Source organism: Ambystoma mexicanum, chromosome 3q, assembly GCF_040938575.1.
Source record: "Ambystoma mexicanum isolate Mex_15411 chromosome 3q, UKY_AmexF1_1, whole genome shotgun sequence".
NCBI lineage: Eukaryota > Metazoa > Chordata > Amphibia > Caudata > Ambystomatidae > Ambystoma > Ambystoma mexicanum.
The window spans coordinates 764,470,823-764,491,534 of NC_090926.1; the positions used below are offsets into that span (position 1 = coordinate 764,470,823).

Below are 20,712 nucleotides of genomic sequence, written 5' to 3' on the forward strand. Positions count from 1 at the left end.
GTAAAAGATAGCTTTACATGAGCAAACTTGCCTCCAGTGGTGCTTGTGAAGAATTGCATAGTCCATAGGCACACATTGGGTGACAGGTGTCTATGACGGGCTCTCCGGGAAGGCCCGGGATGCCTTTGCTCAGGCTTATTGGGCTATTTTCTCAAGCTCACTGGCATTCCCATAAGCACAGGCTCACTCTTTCAGAGTCCAAGACTGGCACAGAAACCCACATCATCTGCATATGAAGATTCCAGGAACTTGGAGTATAGTTCAGCAGAGTAGCAATGGCCTAAAGAAGGGGAGGCACGTTGACGGCATTTGCCAGGCACTGCTAATATATGCACAGGTACTCGCACCATGTTGCACCTGCTACCATCAACAGCCAGTTAATACCACCACGGCAGTGCCTGGCAAGTGCCTTTCCCATGCCTACACAAAAGCCCACAGAGGAAAGTTCTCAGTAGACTGGCCCATATCTTCTCTCTGAGGCGGTAGCAGTCGAGCTGGAGCTTAAAGAACAAGCATTGGCAATGCCAACAGTTGGGGCTTTTGTGTAGGCATGGGAAAGGCACAGCCGTAGTGGTATTAACTGGCCATTGATGGTAGCAGGGGCGAAATGGTGTGAGTACCTGGGCACCCAGTAGCAGTGCTTGGCAAATGCCTAATACTTACACAATAGTCAAACTGTTGGCTTTGCCAATGGTTGTTTTTAACAGGACTTCAGTAATGGACACTCAAAATCGAGTGGCTGAAGGCAGACCGGGTAAGACATTTTTATTACACCAGTAGCAGGTTAACAACTGCAATTCAGTCATTAACTCTCAGAAGACTGCTTGGGGAAAGCATTGGCAGTCACTTAGAGTAGAATGTTTGATGGTAAGGCTTGATTAAAGAAAGCTCAAAGAGTTCCCAAGAGGAGGTGTTTTGGGTGGGCAGGTGTAGGAACTGGGTGGGAGCGGCCTTAGGGACTAGCATGGCCATGGGCTGTCAATGGGTGGGCAGATAACCAAAGAATACCTTCTCGCTGTGTGTCCCTCCTCATAGGCCATTCCTCTCTTTCTGGACTAAATGCAATAGTTTCAGGTTTTATAGATGTCGCAAGCTACACCTAATTGCCCAAACTAAAATGTCCTTGGTCGCTTATTAGATTGCATGATTTGCCAAGAATGAAAAAAACCTAAAAAACCTAGTTCTTCTTTTCAGAAAGTCGATTGATGTTAAGTAAATAAGGTAATTATTTATAAATGCATTTTGGATTGGTTTTAAGCTTATTTTAATTGCATGTTAAGAGGAGATGTCATAAAACAATGATTTACTCCTATGGTGTTTAAGGATCAGAATGAAACATGTCAGAGTATATCTGGTTACTAAACTCTCTCTTGATTGGTGGTTACTAAACACTCTCTTGATTGGGGCTGTGTTCTCAAACGAATCAATATAACCCGAGCCGGGGGGGGGGGGGGGGGGGGGGGTGGCAGAACCTAACCAGTAATTGTTATATTGCTATAAGTCCCTCGGCGCATTGGGGACACGCCGGGAAAACTACTGTTCCCGGCTCCACCGAGGGACAAGTCAGCGCCAGGTAAGTGGGGTGGGGGCCTAAGCATGTGGAAAAACATGTGGTGGTTGGTGTTGCAGGGGCGCAGTGGGGCACTTACCTCACACATGACAGGGAAAGATTGCGGCCTCCAGCTACGAGGAGGCTCGGAGCGGGGCCTTTACCATCTGGTAAAACCCCCCTTCTGAGCCTCCTTATTGGCTGGGAGGCTGAAACCACGGCCACACCAGATATGTATAAAATATACTCTTTACATATGATTTAACAGGAGAAATATATGAATGCCTGCGTTGAACAGCATAGTGAAATGCTTCATATAGACTAGTGCAAAATGTGCACGAGTGAGTGAGTCAATTTCTTGATAAAATGGCCCTAGATGTAAATAATTGTGGAACCTTGTGAAGTTCCAGGCACGCCAGGCCTTCATCACTTAGGTCTTTCTTGGATATAATCCCACACTTCCCTTAGGGATGGCTTAGAAAAAGGTGCGGGATCCTGCTGGTAGCCTCAAGCTAGCAGGGCAAGGCCGTGCGACACACAAACGTATTCCTGGCAACAATATAACGCCGTCCTACACCACATGACAAGAGTGCCCAGTGAAGGGATCACCGATGAATGCAGCCTTTGCTTCCCAGTGGAACTCCCAGAAGAGCTCCAAAGGCAGAACACCCAATGGCCTCACTGACATCACTGAGCTCTTGAATCCACATTGTCAGATTTAAAGAGCATTAGTACCCGGCGAGGGACAATGAAATTGTAACATGCAATCTCATTGGACCTCGCCAGGGCATTACCCGACTGGGAATCCCTCTCCCCACAACGTTCCTACCTTCCCCGGTGGGGGGGCGTGGCAGCCACTCAGCCAATGAGGAGGCTCGGAACGGGGTAATCCCCGCTCTGAGCCACCACATAGCTGGAGGCTGCCATCTTCCTGCCAGGGATCGAGGTAAGTGTTGTTCCCCTCCCCCAATCGAAATAATTCCCTCCCCGCCCTCCCAACCCCACTTACCTTCTTTTCTGTCCATTTTGGGAGCAGACGCGCTGGAAACACTTCTGTTCCCAGCGCGTCTGCTCCCGATCCACGACAGGCCCTCATGGAAAGGAAGAAGGGGCTACACGTAGTCCCTTCTGTCCTTTCCATGGCGGCCGTTTTTTTGTTTACATTTTTCCCTATTTTCTGAATGGCCGTGATGGAAAGGGAGAAGGGGCTACTTGTAGTCCCTTCTCCCTTTCCATGGTGGCCATTTTGTTTGTTTACTTTTTGTCATTCATTTTCAATGGCCGCCATGGAAAGAGAAAACAGACTTTATTTTTCCTTCTGCCATTTTTTCACATTTTTTTTCTATTCCAAAACGCGCGTTTCGGAGCAGAATAATAGTTCTATTAGTAGTACTAATATCAATAGGCCCCAATACACTAGGGCCTGTAGCTATGGGCACGGGGCATTACATGAAGTGGTAATGCCCCCCTACTCGGGGCCTATTGCTTAAATGGTACTGTGTTTTACTTGAATGTCCAGGACCCTATGCCCGGCAATAGAGGGTGTTTCAGATATGCATGTAAATCAACAACAGTTCCAATCTTAGAGGACTCGGAAACAGGCAACAGGCATACTTACCATGGCAGGGCTGCTGGTGGATCCCTGAAGTGGGTCCTGTGGTGGCGCCCTCTGCTGCTTGTCCTTAGAGTGCTGTGGAAGAATGAAGAGGGAGAGGAAAGGCGTTAATGACAAGCCAAAGGAGACAGGACAATACAAACACTAGGGGAGACTGAGAGCATTCATAAAACCCCTAGATAGAGGTGGGATACCTCAGAAATTGCAGAGGAAATTCACTAATGGCATCACCTGGGCATTTGATTACCCACTGACGCTAAGGGGCACAGTTGAGGAAATGACCAGCATTCTAGAGGGTTGAGGATAGGCACAGTCACTAGGAGATAGGAAAAGGGCACTCATGTCTCTCGCAGAGGCATTCATGCTAACCTCTGCCACCGGGAGATGAAATGCACCATGACAGTGGGACACAAAGGGTGGCACAATGATAACACTCCCCAAAGACATGGAATAGCCACAGATGCAGGTAAACCCAGAAAGAGCATTAAGGACAGCCGCAGGGGCTAGTGTAACCCAGACAACCTATACAAAGGGTTTCTACTTCTCTAAGGTTATCCTACACACGCCAAGTAGTAGCTACGGGTCACTCTTCACATATGTAATTGAGGCAGGTGAGCGGATGTCTACTTCTAAGCATGTTCAATGTTTTCGTGTGATGTGAGGTAGAGACTGAATGTGCTGATAGGAGTTTGACATCAGGGGGCCCGAGGGAGCTTCGAAGAAAAGAAATGGAATACAGAGAATAGTTGTAGGGGGCTACTTAGGGGCCAATAGGGCTGGACAGTGAGGGGTTGGCAGCGGGTAGCTGCACAATCTAATAGGAAGGTAGGAATAGGACCAATGCCAACCTCTCATTCAGGGCTTCCACTGGGGGTCCTGCCAGGTGCCCTATCTCCTCAGGTGTGGGAGCAGAAAGATGCTGCTGCGAAATCAATTCTCCAAAGAGCATCGCTTGAAACTTGAATGATCCTCACATAAACACAGGATCCAGAGTCAGCGCGCACGTGCGACTGAGCCCGATGATTTGACTGACCGCTCCATTCGGGGAGAAACAATGTTGAGAAAGTAGTCTTTCTCACGTCTATAAGCCCTGAGTTGGGAGATGGAGGTGCTTGTCAAGAGGCCAGGAAGCAGCAATAGGAAGAGAGGGAGGCCATGATAGCAAGATCACCCAATGGATCACCTGAGTGCAAGCTAAAGACGGGGAGTAAGGCACATGCGATTCCTCCAACTTGGGACTGAAGCCCCCAGCTCTGTCAATATACGGGGCAATGCTGCATGGGCATCCCACAAGCGAGGCAGGGTAACTGCTGTTACCATCAGCAGCTGGGAGAGGGGCGAACCCAACCCCCCGCGCCTGCTCCTCTCCTTCCCCCCAGCTACGGAGACACGCAGTCTCGGCAGCACAAAAGCCACGGAAGGGTAAGGTGCGAACAGTCCTCGCACCCTTCCTCCAAACAGAAAGGCACTAAGCGCCATGAGGAAAACAACCATCAGGCAGGGCCTAGGTTCAAAGATCTGCCCCTACCAGGGGGTCAGACAGTCGGCTATACGGCCGGGGGCTGCGACAACAGCAGCCCCCACCACATACACAACAAAGACCCAGGGCCTCCCTGGGTCCTATAAATGAGAGCAGCATGCTCAGAGTAATCACAATATGTTTGTGGACCCTGAACGGGGATCCAAGCAAACAGGAGGTTCACTGTTTACTCAGTGTCTTCCAAATCTTCTTGCTTCTTTAGCAATTCTTGAAGTTCGCTGTACATCACAGTGTCTTTTTCCTTCCTGAACATTGTACTGTTCAAAGCATTTGCAATGCAGTTTTAACGAAGGAAGAAGCGGCAACTGAACGGCCAGCGGGGACGCTGTCAACTTCAACATTTTCGGCATAGAACGAAAAGCGAGCGGTGAGCATGTCCAAAACACAACAAACAAAGACGCGTGCTGCGGAACCATTCCCGAAACCTAGTGCGAACGAAGGAGAAGCGGCACTTGAACAGCACGGCGCGGACGGCTTCCGATTCAACACTTTACAGGTCAGCCACCGCGCTGGGGCTACGAGGGAGGAAAAATAGACATTTATGTCCAGTAGAGATACATTTTATTACAGTGGACCGTAACCCCTGCGTTATAAGGCAGACGGGGCAGGATAACACAAGCCAATTTTAATCTGGGCAATGTCACAAACCAGCTTGGGAGCTCATCTTTGCCTGACAGCCATGCAGAGCTGGTGAAGACAGTTCCAAGCTCGGCGGGCCCAAAGGATGCAGATTTAAAATAGTTTCTGTAATATTGCAGTGCGACCTCACAGCGAAACCAATTATTTAAATCCAGTAAATAAAGCCTGGGGGCTTCCCAAAAACCACGCCTTGGGGCTGCCCAATTTTCTGAAACCCGGGCAAGAAGGCACCAGTCAACAGTTACCCAGCACGGAAAACAAATAGAACAGGCGCAAAGAACTCGCCGATAACAAACGGTCTAATCCCGTGACAAAACCCCCTTTTTCTTTTTCATATAACAGGCATAGAAAAACATGGGGCCCAAACGGAAAACACGGGCACCCCCAACACCGGCGCAGAAGCCCAAATCAGCACAATCGCTAGCAGCCATTGAAGCGGCAGAGCACTACGGATGGGCATGGGTTAGAGAAAACATGTACGGCCTACCCAGGGAAGGAATTACCAGCCCACCCAGCCAGGAGGAGTTTTCTGCACCATTAAAAAGGAGAAAAATATCCGAAGACGCCAGAAAAGGTACCAACAAATTGTCAAAATTATGCGAGAATAAAGCGGAATTATAGCAACTAATGGTAGAAATACGGGGGAAACTGACGCCACCCACAAGGGAACCTGGGGCCTCAAACACCTCCATCGCAATGGAACCCACTATAACGGTTGTCAACCCACCAGTAACACTACCGATAGCAATCAAGCCACAAGTACAGCAGTTGCCAATATCGTCCACAGCTATAAATACAACAGCTTCCACAACTCCAGCAACTGATCCAACAGGTGCCCTAAAAGCATGGACAACGCCAGGCACAGGCAACACGGGCGCGACAGGGGCACCCGGCAGCAATACAACTGACATTGTAACAATCTGTAATGCACAATTAGAACAAAAAATGAAATCTTTCCAAACAGAGATATTAAATAGATACAAATGATGCCTGGCATGGAACATTGATAACACAATCAAAGAAGCCATTTGGGCCAAATAATTTATAGAAATCTTTTCCCTAATAGAAGCACAACGCAAAGGGAAAGACGCTTTCAGAGACCCCAAAAACATTTAAGAAAAAGCTATTGCCAGAAACATCCAGGTCGAACAAAACTGGGACAACTGGTTACAGGCTTTTGCCATCTTAGCAACAATATATGAAGAAAAATTCCCCATGGACGGTAGGAAGATCTGGGCATATGTTGATAAAATAAAGGAAGTAAAAGTAACACAGCGGGAGAAGACATGGCTTGCATACGACATCAGATTTAGGAGGAGCATGTCAGAAAGGCCGGCCATTGAGTTGGATGAAGTCCAGAACGATTTATACACCCTCAATGCCGAACCCCCCCAGGAAGAAGATACCATGCATTCTTCTTCCAAAAATAGCAAAAATTCGCAAGTAAGCAAATCCCATGACAATGATAAACCCAAAAAAGGAGAGCAGCCCTTTCGGAGGAACCTGTCATGCCCGCGCCGCTGGCGCACGCATTGGCAACCATCATGGACTACTTGGTACTCATTTATCCTCCTAATACTCCTTGAACAACTCCTTTTCACGCCTTGGTCTTTTATTTCCATTTGCTCAACTTTGGTTCTTTCTTATTTTATTCAATTAACTACATTTACAATAATGCACCTGGCTGCAGTCCTCAATTCCTGGCTATTCTCATTCCTCGTTATTGGGACCACAATCCCCAGAAGCCCTAGCGACCAGTGCTGCTTCCACCTGCTCAGGACCAGAGAGGGAGGAGGCAGATTGTCTTCAGGTGTGCTGCTACAGGTGCTGTCAATTAGCCTGCCTCAGAACAGGCATAAGCAGCTGCCTGCAGGAGCACAGTGTCTTGCATCTTGAGTTCTCCCCGCTCCTGTTTGCCTTGACCCTTTACTTTGTATGCTGTTCCTGTTGCTGCCTTATCCTGTTTTGTTCCAGTGCCCTTTCCGGACTCCCTGCCTTGCAGCCGATCACGCTCCGCTGCCTTCTACCTACAGCCCTTGTCCTCTGGGCTTCCTGCCTTGCAGCCTATTACAGTCCTCTGCAGCCCTCTACAGTCAGCGGCCCTGCACCTCTTCGCTGCCTACCCTGACTCACTCCGGCTGCCTACAGTCCTTGTCCTCTGGGCTCCCTGCCCTGCAGCCTGCCTCACTCCGGCTGCCTACAGTCCTAGTCCTCTGCAGCCCGCCTTGCAGCCTGCCTCACTCCGGCTGCCTACAGTCCTTGTCCTCTGGGCTCCCTGCCCTGCAGCCTTCCTCACTCCGGCTGCCTACAATCCTTGTCCTTGGGCTCCCTGCCCTGCAGCCTGCCTCACTCCGGCTGCCTACAATCCTTGTCCTCTGGGCTCCCTGCCCTGCAGCCTGCCTCACTCCGGCTGCCTAGAATCCTTGTCCTCTGGGCTCCCTGCAGCCTGCCTCACTCCGGCTGCCTACTGTCCTTCTCCGCTGGGCTCCCTGCCCTGCAGCCTGCCTCACTCCGGCTGCCTACAGCCCTTGTCCTCTGGGCTCCTTCCTTGCAGCCTGCTCCCTCTGCTGCCTTCAGCCTGTGTCCTTTGGGCTCCTTCTTTGCAGCCTATCTCCCTCCGCTGCCTACAGCCCTGCTCCTCTGGGCTCCTTATCTCGCGGCCCTATTCTTTTGGGTTCTCTGTCTGTCGCCTACTACTAATCTCTCTCTGTCCTGTTCTTCTGGACTCCCTGCCTTGCAGCCTACTACAGTCCTCCGCAGTCCAATACAGTTTGCCTGCACCTAGTGCCACTCTTGACTGCAGACCCGCTTCCTACTTTGCAGCCCTTCTGTTTTCCTGACTGCTGCTCCTTGTTCTCTTCCTTGAGTCCTCTGTACTCCACCTTAGGTTATCTATTTCAGTCTAACTGCCTTTCCTTCATTTCCTTCTGCTAGATTGCTCATTGACTTCCTTTTCGCTTGATATTTCTGTTCTTGTCTTCTCATGTGTCTTATGTAATCCCTTTGTACAGAGCTTGCCTGTTGGTTTCCGACAGGCAACCTCTGCCCCTTCCTTTGTCGCGTTTTCAGTGTTACAGACACCCACTGCTGTTGTTCCCAGCCATGAGCATACAGCGTGGGCCTCTGTTATAGCAATCTGTGCAGAAGGCTGGAGTTTCCTAAGGTTCGTGGAACACTCTTTCCCATTTCAGCATACACCCCAAGAGGGAATCCAGTTTGTTTGTACCTTTGTATCTTTTGGCTCACAGCTACTGTTTCCTACTCTTCTTTCTTGTTGAACTTCCTGCTGTGTGTGCTTATCTGCTACCTTTCTTCAGCACATCCACCCAAACCCTACCTGGGTACCCTGTGCCACTCTTGACAGAGTGCCATTCGTGACAGAAGCAGCCTTGGGTGGCGAAAAATAATGCCCACAGACAGAACAAACAGCAGGCTGTCAAATCCAACATCCCATGCAGAAATTTTGGGAAAAACCAGTGTACATGGGGCAAAGAATGCTGGTACAAACACGCCTGCACAAACTGCAACGGCGACCATGCACCAAGCAACTGCACCAGACTACCAGCCAAGAAAGAATGATATCCCAGTTGTAGAACCAGGAATAACGCGCATCAACCCGGGCAATTTTAGGGATGCCCTAAACAGCTACCCGGACAAGGAAACCAGCAGGATAATATCGCAAGGTTTCACCAAAGGGTTTTTCATCCCATTTAAGGGCACTGGGTCACAACACATCCCGATGAACCTAAAGTCAGCCAGGGACAACCCCCAGATAGTAGAAACCAAAATCAAGAGAGAACTGCAACTGGGCAGGGTAACAGGTCCCTGGGACACCATGTCCCTAAAGGAATTTTTAATATCTCCACTAGGCCTGGTCCCCAAAAAAGAACCCGGAAAAATGAGACTAATCCACCACCTATCCTACCCAAAAGGCCAGTCTTTAAACGACGGCATCCCACACACAGAATCCGCTGTACCTTACACGCATTTCCAAGAAGCGGTAAGGCTCATACAAGATTGCGGCAGAAACGCCTTGATGGCTAAGCTGGACATCGAATCTGCTCTCAGACTCTTGCCAGTCCACCCAGAGTCACAGCAGTGGCCAGGTTTCACTTTTAACAATCAATTCTACGTAGATAGATGACTTCCCATGGGGTGCGCAGTATCCTGTGCACTATTTGAGCAATTCAGTTCCTTTTTCAAGGGGTTTTCCTAAAGCAGAGACCAGGGACAAAAATAGTGCATTACCTAGATGATTTCATGGTCATAGGGCCACCAAACTCTGAGGAATGCGGCCAGGCTTTAACAAAACTGGAGCACATGGCCGCACAGTGGGGAATTCCCCTAGCGGGGGAAAAACCCACCAAACCAGACACAAACATAATCTTTCTGGGCATCAAAATAGACTCTGCAAAGGGGCTCTGCAGAATCCCCAGAACAAAAATATCAGAACTCCTGGCTAAAATACAAAACCTGATAATGAGAGAAAAGGGGACTGTAAAGGAAATACAATCCTTAGCAGGCAGCCTCAATTTCGCATCCAAAATAATACTGCAAGGGAGGATATTTTCTAGAAGCCTGGAGTTCATAAATCAAATCACTCACCAAACCACACTTGCATATCCGGCTAGGCAGAGAGGTGAAACAGGACCTGCAAACAAGGGGAAAATTCCTCAGAGATTTCAACGGGTCTTTACCTTGGCTAACGCCTTTAAATACCCGGTCAAACAGGGTCCTATACACCGATGCAGCTGGGAGCAAGGGGTTTGAAGCCATACTAGACTCCGAATGGGTGGCAGGACACTGGCCCAATTCATGGCAAACAGCAGGGTGGACAAGAAACATCACCTTACTAGAATATTCCCCATCTGGCTAACATTACACATCTGGGGCAGGCGACTAGCGAATACGGAACTTTTGATTTGGTGCGACAACATGGCTGAAGTGGGTTCCATAAACAGAAGGTCTACGGAATGCCCTTTAGTACTAAAAATATTACGAGCCTTTACAACAGTCACACTACAAGTAAACGTTGTACTCAAAGCGAAGCACATTCCAGGGGCAGATAATAACATTGCCGATGCCTTATCTTGCTTCCAGTGGACAAGATTGCGAGAGCTAGCGCTGCACGCCCAAGAACAGATGACGCCAATACCAGCAGAATGCTGGGCAATAATGGGAAGACAAGAATAACGCATCAACGCCAACGCCAGCGAGCACAGGCCGGGATGCCCAACGAAAACCAGGCACCTCTAAAACGGGTGCCATAACGCATCAGCATCCACGCCAGCACCAGAGTGTGCAGGCCGGGATGACCAATACAAAGCAGGCACCTCTAAAAGGGGTGCCAGCAACACATTGGAATCAACGCCAGCGAGCCCAGGCCGGGATGCCCAACAAGAATCAGGCACAACAACAACGGGTGCCAACAACACCACAGGCTTCCTAACAGAGATGGCAGAGAGGGCGGTGGCAAACACCACAGTAACACAGTACAGTAAGTGTTTGCAAACAGTATTCAAAGCCACTGGTGTAAACCACATAGAACTAATAACGATTAAAGATATAGAAGTATTTTAAAATGGGCCTGGGAACAAGGTTTCAAAAGGGATTGGGCTAAAAGACACCTGCTGGCAATCTCATACTTTACCAAACTTCGGGGCGATTCAGACCCCACCCAGAACACCCTCATTTCTTATGCAATGAAGGGATGGGGCAGATTAGAGGGGCCGCAAGTGAACACCCGCCAACCCCTTGATTTCACCAAACTGGTACAGATAGCAAGCCATTTGGAAGCCACATGTTGGCACCCTTACGAGATAATGTTATTTAAAAAAGCCTTTTTCCTAGCCTACTTCGGGGCTTTCCGAGTAGGAGAACCCATCGCTTCCAGCACCAAGGCCACAAATGGCCTGTGCGCCATGGAAATCAGGGTGAGACAGAAGAGTGTTAATATAGAAATGCAACAGTCGAAAACGGGTGCAAAAAGAACCATCAATATTTGTTGTATCGATGAGGAAACAAACTGCCCAGTGCGCATTACCAACCTCTATTACGCACAACGACCCAAAGTGGGGGGGAGTTTTTTAATCCACAAGGATGCATCGGCCCTAAGCCGCTACCAATTTAAAGGAGTGCTGTTGAAGCAATCAGCAGAGCAGGGTGGGATCCCAAACATTTCGGCACTCATTCCTTCAGGATAGGTGCCGCCACCGCAGCATGGCAAGGAGTTTTAGCACCGCAACTACTAAAAAACATAGGGGGATGGAAGTCAGACTGTTATAAAAGATATATCAGACCGCAATCGATATAGCCATCCGCCCTAATAATTCGTCTTGCTTTTCCCTCCCACCACCACAGAAACAACAGGCGAATTGAGGACCACACTCCGATCAGCATGGATAGTTGGCCACTCATTCGTTTTCAGGATAGGCAGATGGGCAGAAGAGACTAAAGAAGGGCCACCTTTCAGAAACACCATTACTTCATGGTGGGGATACAGAGGCTTACGTTGGGCGGACGTCCACAAAACATTAGCGGAACTGGTGGCATACAGGTACCCACCAGAATTCCTGATCATACATCTAGGGGGCAACGACCTAGTCAACACAGCTAGACGCACCATATGCGAAGAAATGTGCTCCTCCCTAGCAGGCATTTCGCACAACTGGAGGGGTACCGAAATATATTTCTCAGCCATCTTACCAAGAAAGAAATGGCTAGGGGCCAACTGCTACAAATCTATAGACATATCCAGAAGAAAACTGGACAGGACTATAGAGAGATTCTGTATGACTAAAGGAATGGGTTTCATAAAACACCCAGCCATTACACTAGGCAACCCAGACCTTTTTCTCGACGACGGCACCCATCTGTCTAGCCAGGGCATGGAACATTTCTTTCGGGAAATCAATACAACACTTGCTCACAGGGGCTGTCTCTAGGGCATACTCTTACGGGGAACACGGTCAGCCGGCAACCTGCCCGTGTGTGGCGGCACGGGTCAGAGGGGGTAACCTCAGGACCCGGTGCCCAAAAGTATGATACCATCATGATATGTGATATTGTTATTGTCATAACCCATATCTGTACAATAAAATCCTACAGCCTTTTTATTGCCAACACTTGAAACAAGTTCTGAGCCTATCATTATGGGTGAGGGTTGGGGTCTGGCCATTACTAATGCATGCATATGGGTTCAGCAGTTATGGGCAATGCTGCATGGGCATCCCACAAGTGTGGCAGGGTAACTGCTGTTACCATCAGCAGCTGGGAGAGGGGCAGACCCAACCCCCCGCGCCTGCTCCTCTCCTTCCCCCCAGCTACGGAGACACGCAGTGTTGGCAGCACAAAAGCCACGGAAGGGTAAGGTGCAAACAGTCCTCGCACCCTTCCTCCAAACAGAAAGGCGCTAAGCGCCATAAGGAAAACAACCATCAGGCAGGGCCCAGGTTCAAAGATCTGCCCCCACCAGGGGGTCAGACAGTCGGCTATCCGGCCGGGGGCTGCGACAACAGCAGCCCCCACCACATACACAACAAAGACCCAGGGCCTCCCTGGGTCCTATAAATGAGAGCAGCATGCTCAGAGTAATCACAATTTGTTTGTGGACCCTGAACGGGGACCCAAGCAAACAGGAGGTTCACAGTTTACTCAGTGTCTTCCAAATCTTCTTGCTTCTTTACCACAGAACCCACCCACCCTACAAAAAGGGGAGAAGAGCAAAAAGAAGTACACGGCACTGTACGGTGCCCACAACAAGTCGTGGGACACAAGAAGGCGGCACGGGTCCGAGAGGGTAACCTCAGGACCCGGTACCCAAAAGTATGATACCATCATGATATGTGATATTGTTATTGTCATAACCCATATCTGTACAATAAAATCCTACGGCCTTTTTATTGCCAACACTTGAAACAAGTTGTGAGCCTATCATTATGGGTGAGGGTTGGGGTTCGGCCATTACTAATGCATGCATATGGGTTCAGCAGTTACTAGCAGCATGATATAGGGGGCAGGCTGGCTTCATTGAATCCCCACTGTGTTTCCACAATTGATGAACTGGAGTCGCCCCCCGAAGAACCAAAGTTGCTCTTGCCGGCCGGTTCCTCGCAAACAATGGGGCTGGCTCGAGTCTTTGGCGCCTGTGGCGTGGCACAATGATTTCTTACTGGTGCACCAAGCCGAGTGCGAGTCGGGAAAGGAAGTTCAAAAACATCTTCCCGGTGCCAAATGCAATGCGATAACCATTAACTTCAAAAAGGTGAAAAACGAATATTAATCAATAACGTGTGTACAATTAGAACTATTCTAGTTTCTATTCAATAAAATAAAATCCAATTTACAATGAAGCAACAGTCAGATAGAACGGCGTTCAGCCTATCAATAATACATAATGAATACAACTCTTGTCAACTCAAGCAGACGAAGACTGCAGTGAAACAGTGTAGCACTCTGCCATATTCAAGAATGAATTGCTCCAAAGGCTTCACCACCAGGAACACGTTCTGTATTACAATGGAACATAGCTGATGGCAGGTACTTCTATCTACCTACCCAGGGGGATTCATTCCCCAAATCTTGGTTTCTTTTTCGCAGCCGCAGTAGACGGTTGACTCATATTCATGCATCATACGTTTTCTTATGTGTCTGGCGATAAGAAATATCACGACCCATTTATTGCATGGGGTTGAAAAGGGGCCATAAAAGGGGCCATAAACTATTCGAATACGGTGCCTACCTGATTTTGTAGAGGCTAATTCATGCCACTATTCCAAATGTTCCTGGATTCCTTCTTATAAAGGGTGAAATTCCCCTTATTTCTAATAAGAGGGAAAGGACTTCATCACTATTTAAAACGTGTTTTCAGTCGGCCACAAATGCCTCTTTTTCTGCATGTTGTTCTTTAGAAAAATAAATAGCAATATATATGAAATGATAGCGTAGTTTCTTATGGGGGCAATACGTTTTAATAGGAAATAGCCACAAAACGGCTCTCTAATCAATGTGTTAGTTGACATCTATTCATACGGCATGCAGTGTGCTAGTTGCACTGATTAGTGTGGTCTTATGTCTCTGGCGCTGAGTGTGTATAGACTGATGCTGTAATAGACATGTTATTCAGAAATTGATTTACCGATTGCCTAATTTTCTACTAGCACTGTGCTGTCACTACTATTTAAGGGGATTCCCACACCATTTTCTCATTTATCCCTATGCTGTCACTTTTCAATCTAAATATCATCATTTGTGTTTGTGTTGTATGTGCAGAGATTAATTGACTGATCTCTAAATGTTTCATCAGTTTGGGAAGTGTTTTCTTCTGGTTCTTGGGGTTAGATAATGGTTTCACATTTCCAGTTATAACCAGAGGTTATGTTTGACTGGGAGCCCTTGTTCACTTTTTTAATGGGATTAGTGGCTGTTGGTCACAGGATATTGGGCATTTGCCCTCAATATTTGACTTTGAATTGAAGTGAGCTCCGGCAGTAGTACAGCCCTGCTTTCATCTAGACCTACCTAGTTAGGGAGGCATTACGCCAAAAGAAGGATGCTTGGTTTACAGTGATCAATAAATGTTTTGACAGATATAGAAGGAACAGGCATAGGTGGCAGCGTGACAGGTTGGGATGAAATAGCCCAATTTTAAAAGCCGAATGACCCGTTCCGAGCTCCATGAAGCAATAATGCTTGAATATTTAAGGAGTAAGACCCAGCCATTGTGGTCAGAAATGAACTTCGACTCTTCTTAGATAACAAGGAATTTAGACTTAAGTGGAGCTATGTAGCCAACAAGTGCAGGAGGAACTGTGTCATAACTATTATTGACAGCTATGGGGGTGGAAAAACAGATCCAGAACCAGTTACAGAAATAAGAAGATTTTAAGAAGTTAGGTCCATTAGAAACTTTTAAAATAAGATTAGAGGACATGAATAGAGAGATTGAAGAGTTTGAAAAAACTGCTATAGCAGAGCGAATCAAGAGATTAAAAAAAGACCTAGTTTTTCTTCAAATGAAAAGAGACTCCCAAATGTGAACAATAAGTAAAAATTGGGCCGAAATCTGCAAGGAACTGGCCAATCCTGTTGCAGTCTCTACCTCTCCTGTTCCCCCCCAGGCCCTCTGCATGGTCTTGGCTTCTCATTTCAACACTAAAACTCAGGACATCCTAACCACCCTTTCTTCTTCTACCTCCTCCTCCTCTTCCTCTACCATCCTGGCCCGTCTGCTGGATTTTCTCCGCCTCCTTTCTCAATGTTTCCCTTGTTCACCCTTGACAATGTTTCTAGACAAGTCCGATCTGTGAAAGTCTTGTCAAAGCAGGTTCTCCCCTGCTCATCCAGAACCATCAAGGACCACATCAACACACTTGCACCAGCTTTACCCGATTTCTGCAATCACTCCTTTGGCACTGCAACCTTCCCCTGCACTCCCTTGTGCACCCCCTTCCAAAGAAGCCCTCTGCCGATCCTTCCTCTCTGCCTAACTATTGCTGATCCCCATCAGTCCTTTCCTGGGCACACTCCTGGAAAAGCTGCCCATCTCCCATCTTAATCTGCATACTGAATCTGTTGGTTCTCTCCACGAGCACCAGTCTGGCTTTAGAGCTGCCAGAAGCATGGACACTTCTCTCCTGAACACCGGTGAAGACCTGCTCCCTAATCTTGACTCTAACCTTCCTTCTGTCCTCATTTTCCTTAATCTATCCTCTGCTTTTGACATGGTTAACCATGCCACCCTGCTCAATCGCCTCTGTGCCAACCTGGGTATCACTGATCAGGCCTGGCCTACTTAACCTCCTTTTACACCGACCGACCATCCCAGGTCCAACTGGGTTCTTTCCTCTCTACTATCTCTCTCTCTACTTGTGGTGTTCCCCAGGGGTCTAACCTCTCTCCCTCACTTTTCAACCACTGCCAGTTACCTCTTGCCCGCTGCATCGCTACTTCCTGCTCCAATTTTCAGTGTTATACGGATGACACCAACCTCTCTTTCAGGCTCCCTTCAGCCTCATCCAGGCTGTCTGGCCACAATTCAAGAGTGGTGTGCTGCCAATGATCTCTGCCTTAATGCCACTAAGACTGAGATCCTCCTCCTCGGGACACCTGCTCCCTTCTTTCCCCCTCTCTCTGGCCACCCACTACAAGCCCTCTTCCTGCTCCTTCATGTGAGGCTAAGAACCTTAGTGTCATCGTTGACACCACCCTCTCCTTCACTCCTCACATCTCCGACGTCTCTAAGAAGTCAAACTATCAGCTGCACCTCCTCAGAGGTATTCTTCCTTTTCTCAATTTCCCCCAGAAGTTCAGTGTCTGCAGAGCCCTGGTCATCTCTAGGCTGGACTACTGAGACTTGGCCTTGGCCTCAAGCCCAGGGAGTGCAGTGCTCCAGCTCTGAAATCTCTTCATGGCTCCCCATGGCTGGAAGGATCAAGTTCAAGACCCTTTGCATCATCCACAAGGCTTTTCTGGGGCCTTGGATTGCACTACCTCCAATTTTCTCTTCCTAAACATCTTCCTTCTCGAGCTCTCCGCTCATCCACCTCCAACTCTCTGAGGGTCAGACACTTCTCCAAGCAGAGAGTGGGGGGTAGATCTCTCTCCTCAGCACTGGCCTCACTCTGGAACTGCCTCCCTGCCTCTCTTAAACTTGAGCAGAACCACCTCCGGTTCCGGATGCAACTTAAGACCTTCCTTTTTGCTTCCGCTTTCCCTCTTCCTCTCCCCTGCTGATGTCCCTGACTGCTCCGCTCACTGGTCTCCTGGCTACCCTCTGAACTCGGGCCAAGGCTCCTGCATGTCCAGTTGCCCTTGTACTGCCTCAGGGCTCCCCAGCACTTAAGGGTCTGTATCTGCAAACCTACAATCCCTTCTCTCTGCACTCATGACCCACCCTACGGCTGCAATTATTGGGTTACCTGCATTTCTCCCCCCTGGAACTTCTCAACTCCCTCTTCCCCACACTTACGCAATCTGAATGACCCAAGGCCTAGTAAGATCGTTGTTTTGTCCTCCCTTTGTTTCCCCCTCCTTGTCTTGTCGCGACTAGAAATACTTGTGTACAGGCATGTTATAAATGTCATATCATATCATAACCAGGAAATACTGGTATTAACAATGAGGGTGCCCGCTACAAGAATAGAAGAGTCAATGGGCCTCATTACACGGACGGCGGTAAGGGTTAACGGTCACCGTTAATGGCAACGGTGACCGTTAACCCTTACCGCCGTACTACGAGGTCCCTTAGCGGGTTGGTGCTTTAACGCCTGCTTTTTGCAGGCGTTAAAAACCAACCCGCTAAGGGACCTCAGAGCTAATTACGGCACCGCAAAATTGCGGTGCCGTAATTAGCGCCTTCCCCATTCCCATAGAGCTCTATGGGGCAGAAATGGGAATGGGGAAGGGCAATGGCGGAAGGGGGATTTACCGCCCCACCGACCTTGGAATGGGGCGGTAAATCCCCTTACCGCCAAGGCGGTGCCGGTAATTTACCGGCATGGTCCAGGGTGCTAATAGCACCCTGGATCACCGCCTTCCGTGTAATGAGGCCCAATGTTAGAGATCATTCCTACAGTAGCAGTGATAGCAGTGGGGATAATGAACAACAAGGGAGAGTGGAAAGTGTTCTACTCCTTGTAGGAGAGAATATGAAACATCTGGTGACAGAAGTATACAAAGGGGCAGTAAAAGAGGATGCTCTTTTAGAAGAGGCAGTTCTTTTTTAGACAGAGTGAGAGGGTACCAAAAGAATTGGGAAGAACAAAGTCCCTAAGCCATGTATGAAATACGTGTTTGGCTTTTGCTGTTTACAGCTGGTCTTGTGGGCGACTCCTTAGTATTCCTTTTTGATATTACACTTCTTAATTATGAATTTCAAATATTATACTTTTCTCATGATGTGGCAATTACTCGGAGTTGTCGGTATAAAGCCTATACCGTAAAATTGCATTAAATCAAGAAATAACTCTGTGACTCTGCGCCAATTTCTTTAAAAAAGTTACCTGATTTTTATTGAATCAAAACATGTTTTTGTTTTGTCCAAACGCCCTCTATAGGGTCAAAAACATAAAGTCAAAAGCGCCCTGTATGACACGTGTTTCGGCTCAATGGAGCCTTTCTCCAATCTGGGCTACTCAGGTGTATTCTAAGAATATTCATCACATGATATATCATTGGATAATTGATTCAAAAATTGAAATACAAACAGATTTGTGTATAATCACAACATTCCCCCAATAATAGTTCCCCCCCAAATTATGTTAAAGATACCAATTTAAAGAGAGGGCGCTAGAGGGCCAACCAAGATGGCCGCTCTCACCTGAGCTCCCGCTCTGCCCGCAATAAATCCTGCTGAATCCTGCGGTTCCCGGCTACATATTGGAGGATAGAGGGCTTTTCCCTGTTTCTGTTCGCTCCGAACATTCCTCGGCGAAATCTGGGCGAAAATCGACCAGCCCAAGACCCCACATCACTACATCGGCGTGGAAGCCGAGGCATGCCCGAGCGCCGGGCGGACGCCGGGGGGCGGAGCACGGCTTAGCAGAGGCCGCGAAGCGACCATCCCTTCCTTCGGAAATCCTTCATCCACGAGCGCCGGCGGCCCTCGGAGGGTGCCGCCGCCCCCCCCCAGTGCGGGGCCGGCCCCATCGCCTGCTGGCGCAGCGCCGGAGCCCCGGATACAAGGCCGAAGCCTAGGCTGGTGGGGCCGCCGGAGGTCCAGCGTGCGACCGGGTGCCGCCCATCCTTCCCGAGACCACCTCGCCAGCGCCACTCAGCGATCCAGAGGGGCCCCCCCTCCTCCAGACTGCAACATACCAGCGTGGGTGACCTCCCCCGCGGCTACCGTGCCAGGCCACACCGATCCGAGAGGCGACGACACGAGCGGTAGAGGTCGAGACACCCGTCTGAAGCACCAAGACCTGAGGTACGTGCCGAAGATCTCCGTTTGCCACGAAAATACCTTGCTACACCCCCAAAACGTGGTCCCCGGCACGACTGACCGCTAGTGGCGACGACCCTGAAGGCTGGGCTCCCCCCGGGTCCACGGCGAAGTCCACAGGACACCGAGGCCCGGTCCAAGCTCCTAGAGCCACCTTGCCCCAAACCTCCTGACACTATACTGGTGGTCCACCAGCCCAACGCCACCTAACCGCCACCGACCCTCTTTGCTTGGAAGGCTCACATACATCAACCAAGATGGGCAAGGTGGACAAACTACAAAAGAAGCTAACATTTGACAGCAACACGGCACCCAAAACCCCAAACCCACAACAAGAAGATGACCCACCACCATGCAGCTCTAGTCAACCAGTATCCGAAAGTTTTCCGATGGAAATAAAAGAACTACTCTTAGATCTAAAAGCAGGCATAGGGAGTCTAGACAATAAGCTGGACAGTCTATCCTCAAAAGTCGATCTGATGCAACATTGCCTAGACACACACACAGAACGACTAAATGACGTTGAACAGAGGATATCAAACCTCGATGACGGTGCCGCATCCCTCTCCAACAAAGTCACGCGACTTGAACACCAAATGGCCGCAACAATGGCCAAATGCGAGGACCTGGAGGGTCGCTCTAGGCGAAACAACATCCGTATTGTAGGGATTAGGGAGAGCGTCACCCCAAGGAAGATGGAGGACTTCGTGGAGTCTATGTGCCTCTCCCTCTTCGACCGAGACTCCTTCTCGCAAATGTTCATGATAGAGAGAGCCCACAGGGCCCCGTCCTCCAGACCAGCCCCAGGCGCACCTCCCAGAGTCATCATAGCAAGGCTGCTCAACTTCAGAGATCGTGACACCATCCTGAGACTTGCAAGGGAGAAAGGCGATTTACACCACGACGGAGACAGAGTTCATATCTATCCCGATTTCTCGTCGACAGTACAGACCCAGAGAAGAGCCTTCTCTAGCGCCAAACAAAGACTCCGAGAGGCGAAACTCGTATACTCTATGATGTTTCCTGCACGCCTCAGGGTACAACATAATGAGCAGACTCACTTCTTTAATTCTCCTGAGGAAGTACATCTATTTCTGGACCGTAATGGTTGCCCAGCTCACGACCCTCAACGACCCCGCGCACGGAGAGAGAGGGTCCCCAGGAATCCTCCGTAAAACCCGGGTTAAGCCCCGAAACACACACAAACTGCCGGAACACGCTCACGATCCATTAAACTATAGGGCAGAAGTCTTGGAGAGGCCCCAAGCGCCCCGAGCACAGCATCTGTTCCCTTGCTCAGGCTGGGGGGGATCCCGTCGGACATGTTGGGGGTTGTCCGCGAAATGGGATTAGTTTTAAGGACTGTTCGATTGTTTACCGTTCTTTGTTCAGGGATGGACTAACAACCACCCTCCTGGCGCTGCCAAAAC

General features: G+C 49.1%; 1 protein-coding gene across 1 annotated transcript in view; it reads right to left on the reverse strand.

Annotated features, from left to right (window-relative positions):
• Nucleotides 1-20,712, reverse strand: part of MYO15B (myosin XVB) — a 721,855-nt gene that overhangs the window by 658,602 nt on the left and 42,541 nt on the right. The window contains exon 2 of the mRNA XM_069654768.1: nt 3,168-3,239. Coding sequence (XP_069510869.1) covers nt 3,168-3,170 — 3 coding nt within the window. The 5' untranslated portion in view covers nt 3,171-3,239. The remainder of the gene's footprint in view (nt 1-3,167; nt 3,240-20,712) is intronic.